Source organism: Diadema antillarum, unplaced genomic scaffold (assembly GCF_040938485.1).
Source record: "Diadema antillarum isolate AM-2024a unplaced genomic scaffold, OU_Dant_1.0 scf00000103, whole genome shotgun sequence".
Taxonomy (NCBI): domain Eukaryota; kingdom Metazoa; phylum Echinodermata; class Echinoidea; order Diadematoida; family Diadematidae; genus Diadema; species Diadema antillarum.
In genome coordinates this window covers 1,272,140-1,282,887 of record NW_027270992.1, presented here as the reverse complement: position 1 = coordinate 1,282,887, position 10,748 = coordinate 1,272,140, and the positions used below count along the sequence as shown (strand labels likewise).

The following is a 10,748-nucleotide window of genomic DNA, read 5'->3' as shown; positions in this document are numbered from 1 at the left end:
TCAGCGATTCAAATTTGGGACGAGGTGCCAGGACATATCAGGCATGATTTTAGTTGAAGAGCCTGTACCACATGTTTAGCACCCCTGAACCCATCGCGCTCCCCCGTGGAGGTCGCAAGGTCATTTATGAATCTACAAAAATAAGCAAGCACAACGACTGTCTGTATGTCTATCTGAAGAATATATAACTGTATATGATTTGTATACACGTACAATGCCTTGTATTTGATACTTACGTTCATGTTTGTTTGTTTGTTTGTTTGTTTTTCTCATATTTCCGTCATTCAGGTTGAATTATCTTGAGTCAAAGATGGCGTTTCATCATGTGGCCGTCCTCGTCGTCTGCTTGGCATCATTAGCAGCCTCTCAAAGTACGTATTGTTTGATGATTCTTGTAACAAGTACACGTATATACTGTCTGGTGCACATTATCAAGTGGTGTTTACCAAGATAGCTATACGACACTCTCTCATGACATTTTGTGGGACCCCGATTTCTAAGATGACGACTATGGGCGAATGGTATGAGACCCTTGCGTATCATCCATCTTGTCCTATATTGACGAAATCTACACGAAGTTATCATTATTTTGTAAAAGTTGACTTCCAATTTACAGTACTAATACCAGGGAAACAACGTCAACTCCTGATGATCCCCCCCCCCCACCTTTCAAACAATAATCTTGTGGCGCGTGCACTGGCCTCCATCGTTGTTGTATTTACCATGATTCAATGTGATCCGTTCTTATTGCACTGAGCTCATGCCACAATTTTATGAATTTGTTTCTTTGATTTATCTTTTTTATGGGGATGGGAATAATATCGGTACGTTCTCAAGATAAACCCTTCGTGTTTGAATTTACAAGTAAAGATTTCAGGTGTAGCTATATAGCTTTCCCTTTGTTCGTCTGTGTATTCCCCTATACCATGATGTATTTCATTCACGCACTTTTTTTTTAATGTGAGAAACTCCGACTGTGACAGGTGTCACCATGATGGAATAATAGTGAATGAAAGAATTGTGTCAAAATTCCCAATAGCTGTTTGTTTTTTTTTTTTTGATAATATCCTTACCATGTATCATTTCTTGCATCAGAAGAGTCAAAGATTGTCGAATTCACAATAAACTGTGGACCCTCGCAAATGAAAACTGAAAGAAGGTGTTTTAAAAGTAGCACTGGTCAGGGATAATCATGCGCAAGAATGCAAAGTGTGGTATCGGTAAAGTCATATACATTGATTAGATAAACGCCGGTTTGACCGCTGTAATACGGGTAATGTTACCAGGCACATCTAAGAAGTTACGTAATGAGCCGTTTGTATTCTTTGCTACAACTCTTATCTGAAATTCGACTTGAAGTATTGGTCTAGTTTCCCTTGTGTATTCCCATTCAATCCTGCTCACAGATGTGTTAAAATGCGATTCCGGTCACACGCTTTTTTTTAATGGAGGGGGGGGGGGGGGGATGTGAAATTCTGTAAAGTGTACATGAACAAGTTTAATACTCTCGCTTCGGATGTACTGAAGTCATCAATTTCCTTGCTGGCGCTACAGAGTCTGCTGTAGTTTACTATCAATGTATTTTCAAAGAAGATGGCGGGAAGGGAGGATGAAGATAGTCAAGGCTACTTCGAGGCTTCTAAGAAGGAAGAGGTGTATCAGTAGTCTTTTTCTCTCATGACTTAATTTTACGGCTATGATGGACAGCAGTATTGTTCCGTAATTTGAGACGAATGACTGGTAATTAGCTGATCAATTTTCGTCACTTTTGGTCTTGAGGAATTTAAAAAAAAGTAACGCAATTCGACCTTTCTCCTTGTCGCTACGTTAAGAACTAACTTATATAGGTTATATACGATATATGGGCCACCTATAATCCCAATACCACCTATTTTTCATGGACAGTGCTGCTGTAAAAAAATAAAACAAAGCAAAACACGTCGGTCACCCGATGTGGTGTTTTACAAATTCTGTGGGGATTTCAGAATTTCGGAGGAAAACGAGTTGATCACCAAAAGCATCAACTTACAGATTTAGAATATCGGTTGGAGTCTTCTCATCCATGCAGCGATGGCGGCACCGAAACTTAAAAGAAATTCACAACTTTTCAACAGATTGTCGGATTGTCCTCAAACTTTCACTCATGTGTTCTACTGTTACTGCTGCATTCACTCGATCCACATAAATATTTTGGCTTCACATCCCATTTCATCAAAGTTATATACAGACAAGTGATATAATTAATACTCAGCTATTCCAATCGTGGATGCAGATCACGATGAATTCGCCCCCCCCCCCCATTAGAAAGAGAGAGAAAAAACAAAAACGTACACACATGGATTTTTGTTGCCTGTTTCATAAAGACTTGCGATTGATCTTACGCCTGATTTATTGAGAGTAACTCAGATAATCGAGCATAAGATGCAATCAATACTGATCGTAAGTCTGTTCTATAAAGATACTTCAGCTGGATTTACAGCACAGATTTCATAGCAGTTCGAGCGTAACTTTTTTTTTTTTAATCGCATCAATCGTAAGATAAATCCTACGATCAATCTTTATGAAACGGCCCCTGCAGATCTGCCAATGCGAGATGACTGCGTATGTCGATCTTTATACGGGACATGCTTGATCACTTCGAATTGACTTCGGCACCTTTTTGGTCACATTCTTTTGAAAACCTAACCGAGTGGACAATGGTATAGCGCGGGGGGCTATTCACCGGGTACAAAGTCCAATCAAACGACTTGGACGTTGGTGCAAGAAGGCATGGCGATTTCAAGATATCAATGGCTTTGATAATCGGCGTTTGCTAATTCTTTCAGCACACAACCGAACAATGTAGCCTACGCTGATAAATTGAAGGGCAGGGATGCACACATAGCCTTTTCAAGAGCATCCGCAAGAGTAAACTGTGCGGTTAGAGTGCTCGAGGGACACGTGGGTTGACTTGAAGAATTTTTCAGAGTCAGATTTGAAAACTCTTTTGATACAGTGACGTCATGTTGCTGAAGTGAAGTCAGATTTGAAAACCCTTTTGATACAGTGACTTCATTTTGCTAGAGTGAAGACTTAGGAAAAAATTGATTATTTCATTCTGAACATGTTTTTCAGAAAGTCTTCATTTGTCAACTTCTATGTTCTGGGAAAAGTGTTATGGAATCAAGTCGCATATAGTTCATTAATATCATTTACACCAAAATATGATGATTAAATCGTACGGCGACAGCAGGACGGCCTATAGATATTTACAAGATATAACATCACGAAACACTGCTCATTTGATTAGTCAATAATTGACGTTGCGATAATCGAACTGCATTGAGGGACATTTTGAAAATATGAAACTTGAATTCTACATTTCTTTTAAGTTGATAATGATATCAAGTGCCATAAGGGAGGATGGGGAGGGGTGCTCAACTTTTCAAGAGAACTCACACAATATAGGCCTAATTACAAAGGCGTAATCGGTCACAAGTAACGTATTTCGGGAAATCAAAGTCAGGAACTAATATACGTATCAACACCTTATAGAAAGTTGATTATCATGTACCTCCTCCCCCCCCCCTCCCCCCCCAAAAAAAAAAGCAAAAACAAAAAAGCAAAAACAAAAACAAAAACAAACAAACAAACAACCAAAACAAAACAAAAAGATAACGAAATCGGGAAGATTTGAATGTAGTAAGGAGGTGTAGTGTCATACCTCATTTCGTCACCCTGTCTGTTGTAGAAATTTTACGAACCTGGTATCGTATAAGACGTTTAATCACCTTAAAGGTGTACGGTCGAGGATCATTCTATAAATATTGTGTGGATAATTGGGTTCTACCTCAGAGCATGGATATAGTACAGTACGTCCATGCTCGGAGCAAGCCAACGGCCAAGGTTTTCCCTCAACCACCTGACCAACATTTGACCTTCAAACAAGGTTAATGATTAAATTCATTGTATAGTTTGGGTGACGGGAAACATCCTAACTTCATGAGAAGGTTCCACTACTGTTTGAGATGCTGAACGTTCTTATTCTTGTACATTCTTCATACTGATCCGTGCTCTGTGTCAGAGATTCTCTTGAACTATTCTTCATTCTGATCCGGGGAGAGAATAAATGACGAAAAAGTACCCCAAAATAGAAATAATATCTCTGACGGGAAATATATTTCTGCTGTATAAGCAGATAATGTTCCCTTCAACAAACTCGATCGTTGTATGAGGAAGAGACCATCACCAAGCATCCTCCTCCATAATTATTATATAGACCTTGTTTGGAATGTCTGAAAATGTTTAATGATTAAACTTTCATGAAGATAGTTCGTTATGATTTGTAATTTGTAAACCAGATGAATTGTGATCTACCCATGCAGTCTCGGGGTCTAATGTACTAGTTTTAGGTACGTCACTGTTGCTCTTTGTATGTAGATTGCCCATTATTATTCTATTTCTAATGTACTTGTGTATTATTGCACACCAATATTACTATATACTGTATCATATTTATATATTGATGTATATTGTTGCTGAAATAATTTGCTGAATGAAATCTTACATTGATAGAGGTGCGAGAATCGAGTGTTGATAATTTTCTGGCTCTTTTCTCTTCCTTCTTATGTTCATGCAATGAACATTATGTGTTGATTCTTTATTTTGTATACTGGTAATAAAGTTCAGATTCAATTTAAGTTGAAGTACTGAAAGACCCTTTGCCTATTTCTTCTGCAGCAACTACGCAACAGCCGGCGAACTGCCCCGCCCTAGTTCCCCCTGCAGACGGATCCTTGGATGTTGTCGAGACGACAGCCACGTACAGCTGCGACCCAGGTTTCACCCTCAGTGGCAGTGAAGTGCGCACCTGCGAGTCCGGCACGTGGACGGGGACCGAGGGAAGATGCGACCCCACACCTACCTCAACTCCTGCCGCTGCGACGCAGAGTATGGCCCCCACCCAGAGCCCGTCGATGCCGATGGATGGTACCAATGCCCCGACCATGGGCGGTGGCGGTTCGACAGCCATGATGGGAAGCGAGGGCCCGGCCACCACTCCAATGGGAGACGGTGACGGTCACGAAGGCGATAACGAAGGTGGTGATAACGATACACACATGGGAGGTGATGATGATAAAGATGAAGATGTTGTAGATGAAGGTACGTCTATCTGTCTGTCTGTATGTATGTATGAATGTATACTTTCAGACAACTCTCCTATGGTTTCTTGGTTATATTCTGTCCCTCTCTAATTGATTTGTTTAGATTTCTTTTTTTTCCCAACCTGCATCTTTTACAACTATTGCTACTACTGCTTTACCACTACTACCACTACTACTACTACTACTACTACTACTGCTACTACTACTACTACTACTACTACTACTACTACTACTACTACTACTACTACTAGTACTAGTACTACTAGTACTAGTGCTACTAGTACTACTATTACTATTACTACTACTACTACTGCTACTACTGCTACTACTACTACTACTACTACTACTACTACTATTACCACTACTTCTGCTGCTACTACTACTACTGTTACTCCTACTTCTATTTATACTTTTAATACTACTGCTGCTGTTGCTACTACTACTATTATTCATACCACTACTACTACTACCACTACTACTACTACTACTTGTAGTACTACTTGCGCTACCGTACTACTAGTTCTGTTACTATTGATATTGTGCCACGACTTATTCTTTTTCTTTTTCTTCCTCTTGTAGCATTTTAACACAACACTTATACGTCATTTTTTTTCTTCTTTATTCTTTTCTATGCTTTCTCCTCCTCCTCATCTTTGTATTTTTTTTTTTTTTTTGGGGGGGGGGGGTACTTTTTACGGTTTTGTCTCATGTCTTTGTCTTTCCGAGTATGTCATTTCTTTCCATTTTGTGTGTGTGTGTATCTGAGCTCCGAGTATGGTAATAAGATGGTTAATAAAATGTACAATTATTATTAAATTATCTCATTATCTCATCACTTTAGACGTATATAGACCTTTGTTTCTCCTTTCCCCGCCCTTTTCCCAACGGTCTCATCCTCCCGCACCTTCCTAGCTCCCAGGAACGCGTTTATATATAGCCACTTTCGTCACCCGTTTCAGGTTGACACTCAATCCCTATTGGGGTTATTTCTTGTTCAAAGTCTTTGCTATTCATTATGAAAAAGGTCCATTATCTTAACTTTGTTCGTTTCCCACTCCAGGTTTGTCCCGCGGTCAAGTGGCACTGACCATTCTGGCCACGCTGCTTATATTGATGACCATCACCGCCTTCGGAGCTCTTCTCTGGTGGAAGTACCACGGGTGAGGAATAACTTCCGGGTCACTAGTTTTCACCCGGACCTTCTGTTGATATGCATTCCCTCTGTCATTTCCCCTCCCCCACGTTAAAATTTGATGAGATCCCAGCCCCCGTGATTATAAAGTAGCCCTTAAATACAGTTAGCAAGTTATTTTCACCTCAAGGCATCGAGTAAGTGTATATGCTTACCAAAATGGTAGAAGAAGCTCTTTTGTCAGCAGATCTTTAACACATCACAGCCGCTGATTGGTATTATTTTGCCGCAAGGTTTAGGTAGTCAAATATCAATGCGTTTGTCTTGCGCTGAAATTGTCAGAAGTATTTTTTTTTCACGGAGCTAATTCAAGAATAATCATATCTTTCTTTTTTCTAAAAACCTGCAAGATCGCAATGTCCTTCACATCTTGAGCAAAGTCCTAGAGATTTATAAAAAAAAAAACCACAAACAAACTGGGTATTAATGACGTTTACTGACAAAAGGTATGTAGCGCAGTTCAAAACGGAACTCCATATCATGATAATATAGGTGAAATTACTTTTGTATATTCGGCAGAAAATATCATTTGAAAGTAATCGGAAATTTGCAAGTATAACTCTTGAAAAGCCCACGTACATGTAAACTGTACATGTTTCTTGATTTTACTTCTACGATTGGCAACGCTTATGGCTGTCTTCGATGTGTGTAGAGACTGATGATTATCCCATAAGAGATTCGCCGTAATTGGCACATAAATAGGATTTACTTAAACGAATAAGGAACCCATCTCCTGATCATTTGATTCCCGTTAATGGTGGTGCCGTTTTGAGAAAAAAGAAATGACAATGTAATTTTGAGTGATTCGTAGCATAACGCGTCAGTAGCCCAACAATGACTGCCGGAAAGAAAACTAACATAATTACATAATTACAGTAATATAATTTATGGATGACGGGGCGTTTTGTTTTGTTTTAATCTCATTCTGCCACGTGCGTACATAATTATCTGCGGATTTTGGCCAGTATTCACGTAGATATCAATGTGTTTGAAAGTGATGCCAAAGTTACGGTAAAGCAACGTATCAAGTCTACGTTGCGGTTTGTTTCTTCAGGAAGTATTAACTCTAGATGCAATACTGTCATTTGAGGAAGTGATGTTGCAAAAAATGGCAAAACAGTTTGGTTGCTGGATTGTAGTTACGAGCTGACACTTTTTTGGTGTGTCATTTCACTTTTGTGAAAATGTACCAGTATGTACAACCGTCAATATCGAATGTGCGCACGGTCTCATTTTCATTTACATGAAACGGGCAGATAAGTTGGGGGCATTCCAAGGAAAATATAAATTGCTGTGTTAATGTCTAGCCAAGTAACCATCAGTGCTATTTCGAGAGAAGGAGCGAAGTACAGGGGCGGATCCAGGAATTCCGTAAAGAGGGGGCGCCTTAAAAAATTAGAGGGGGGCTCACGCACCCCTCCCCCAATTTTTTCCTTTTATTTCTTGTGTTTTAACAAAAAATAAAGGGGGGGGGGGGCGCCCGGTGCACTCCCCACGGATCCGCCACTGAAGTATAATGCATGAATAAAATGAGTAGGTAAAATGTATTCATTATTTGAATATTTTCATGATGATGAAGATGATTTTCATTTTCACGAATGTCTATTGTGATTTTTATTAATTATTGTTATTGCCCCCATCATCACGTTGAGCGTTACATTCCTAAGAGGAGTTGCCGATGAAATCGTGATATCAGAATATGAAGTTTGTATTTTTGTTTTTCCTTTCCTTTCGACAGAACATCTTACGTGGAGGTTGACGTCAGTCATGCGTAACGCTGCTCGGTCACGTGACACAAATCAATCGGCGTCGTCTGCTGTGGCCGTCTTTCAACGGGGAATTTCTCAGGATTACCATCGAGTCTATACTTCCTGTAAACTGTTGCTATGGAAAAAAAAAATAGAGAGCAAAATAATGTGTGAATGGGCAGACGACAACGATAGAAAGAAAGAAAAAACCTCACAAACACTCTGTAAGGGGACGCACGAATTAGTCGGAGCAAGCGCGCCAACGAGTGAAAGAGCGTGTGTGTGAGTGTGTGTGCGTGTGTGTGAGTGTTAGAGAGAGAGAGAGAGAAAAAAAAAGAAAGAGAGAGAGAGAGAGAGAGAAAAAAAAGAAGCGAAATGGATATAGCTTGAAATGAGTTATGGCCAATAATCGGGATTTGTCTGCATTTCGCGCCAAAAAAAAAAAAAAGCAACACAATACATACCGCTGAGGTGTCCAGGAAGGTTTAGAGCGACAATCCTTTCGCGACTTACACACATACACACAAGCAAAACATCCAAAATTACGCGGTTATTTCTTTCATTGTCACTGTTTTTGCGAGAGTGAAATTGGCCGTTTCAAATAGTTTTGGACAAACTAATCGATAATTTGGGAGCAACCTTGCATTCAACATGTACTTATACTTTTATTGTATAAAAAAAAAGTATGCGGTGGAAGATTATGCTTTCTCATGATTTGATGTATATTAATAAGGTTAAAAAAATAGAATTCCTGGTTAAAATCATTTAAAAAGAGTACAGTATGTGTGTGAGAAACATTGTAGCATAGAAGTGAAAGTTGAGCAGGTCCGTGTGATTAAGATGGCAAAGAGGTATAATACTCTTTCATGGTGGAATCACGAGTCTTGTCAAACGAAATGCACAACAAAAATATCATCTGCACAATTTTCTCAAATAATGTGAAATACTTGTGAAAATACCTACAAGGACCAAAGTTCGAATAAGTTTTTACAGTTTGTATGATTGCGCACCCAAACAGCAATTTTCTGAGACACTTATAAGCTAGAAAAAAAATGGAAAACAATATAATTTTTGTTTCCGCAGATGCCTCATTTGCGAGTATTATGATAGAGAGAAGAGGAATAAGCACGAAAAAGTACCGTGATTTTTCGGTTTTATTTACTGTGCCAAGATCCCAAGGTAAACTAAACACGACTTGTGAATGGTTAGCCGATTTTTCATCGCTTAGAGAACATCAATTATTTTGGAGTTAAAGCTGACCCCATTCTAAACTCTGTATGAGGAAGAAAACAACAAACTCGTCTGAATAATTGTGTCTTCTTTTTGTGATAGTGTGTGGCCTAGTTTCATATTATTTAGCCGTAGATATTTTGTAGATATATATTGAGGAATTTCTCATCTACAACAGAAGTTTCGACCTTGGTAGCTACACTGTATCTTATCTGATTGTTGCTGTTTTGATTGGAATTTGTCTTCACAAATGAGAGATATACGTTACACTGTATTTTGTAACATCCCGACAATAGTACTCTTGAGTTATTGAAAAAGAGACAAGATATGTGTGAAAAGGGAAAGCGGAAATATAGTTTGTGAGTTGCTCAAAAATGTGTGTTTAATAAAAAAAGCATATGCTTTTAAATGATGGAATTATGAATAGAGGTCACAATTTGATATTCAGTGATAAAAATGAAGAAAAAAATTCACGAAAGCACGCTTTGTAGATAACAAAAACTCCCTGACTTCTGTACATTGTATGTAAGTATATTTTCATTAGGACTATATTGTAGCACACTTTAGCATTCAGAAAAATTTGAAAAAAAAAACCAATCTGGCAGGGTATGTAAATTCCTCACATAAATAATGACTGGCTTGTCATATCGCACATGTGAGTCCTCTTGCCAAGATGAAAGTTCACCCATGATCTGGAAAGAAAAAAATCTCTGGTCTGCGATTTGGAATCCACAATTCTATTTGAAACATATTCATGTAAATGAATAAATATCGATTCGAAGCTGATACAAAAAGCACAAACAGGGTAAGTTTACATTATGCATTTTTTTTTACTCTTGTATTGTACGCAGAGAAAACATTTACAATGTGACAAAGTGTATGTCCGTGAATATTTATTCGCTCTCGTCTCGCCGTAAAATATAACTTTATATCAAATGGTGAGGCGGTTTGGGCATTCCTTACAGAAATTGATAACCGTCCCACACCCACCGTTGGCGTGAAAAAGAATATTCTGAAGTGTCACTGGGCTCGAGCAATGGGAAATGTAACTCTACTCGTAGTCCTTGAATCAAGTACATGTATCAAGTTTTAACACTAGGGTATTCCCCATGTTTGTGAATCATATTCTGCCTATCACTTCTTGTTTCTTGCACAAAATTTAATACGTACTAATGTGTGCTCCGACGTGTCGCATTGATATGCGCCCAAGGCTGATGAAAAGCTGTGGAGTAACCTCTCTGCAGGGTGCTTCGTTGAATTTGGATATCATTGTATGTTCTGGCAAGGAAATGCAGACATCTTTGTACTGCAGGAATATTCTTCGCCCATTGAGATGGTTGTAAAGCACACGCGTTCTTCCCGATCGGTCTGTGTGAGTGTTGGCAGCCACGCTGTTGTCATTCTAACTTCAAAACTTTAAAAAACTGTTTCCGT

The 10,748-nt window shown here is 38.9% G+C and overlaps 1 protein-coding gene across 1 annotated transcript; it reads left to right on the top strand.

Annotated features, from left to right (window-relative positions):
- The first annotated feature begins 292 nt into the window (after positions 1–292).
- LOC139718934 (uncharacterized) lies at positions 293–9,720 on the top strand. Its single transcript, XM_071630382.1, has 4 exons — positions 293–371; positions 4,720–5,142; positions 6,205–6,304; positions 8,075–9,720. Exons 1-4 carry the CDS (start codon positions 311–313, stop codon positions 8,109–8,111), a joined length of 621 nt encoding a protein of 206 aa, XP_071486483.1. The 5' UTR covers positions 293–310; the 3' UTR covers positions 8,112–9,720.
- Positions 9,721–10,748: the final 1,028 nt, after the last annotated feature.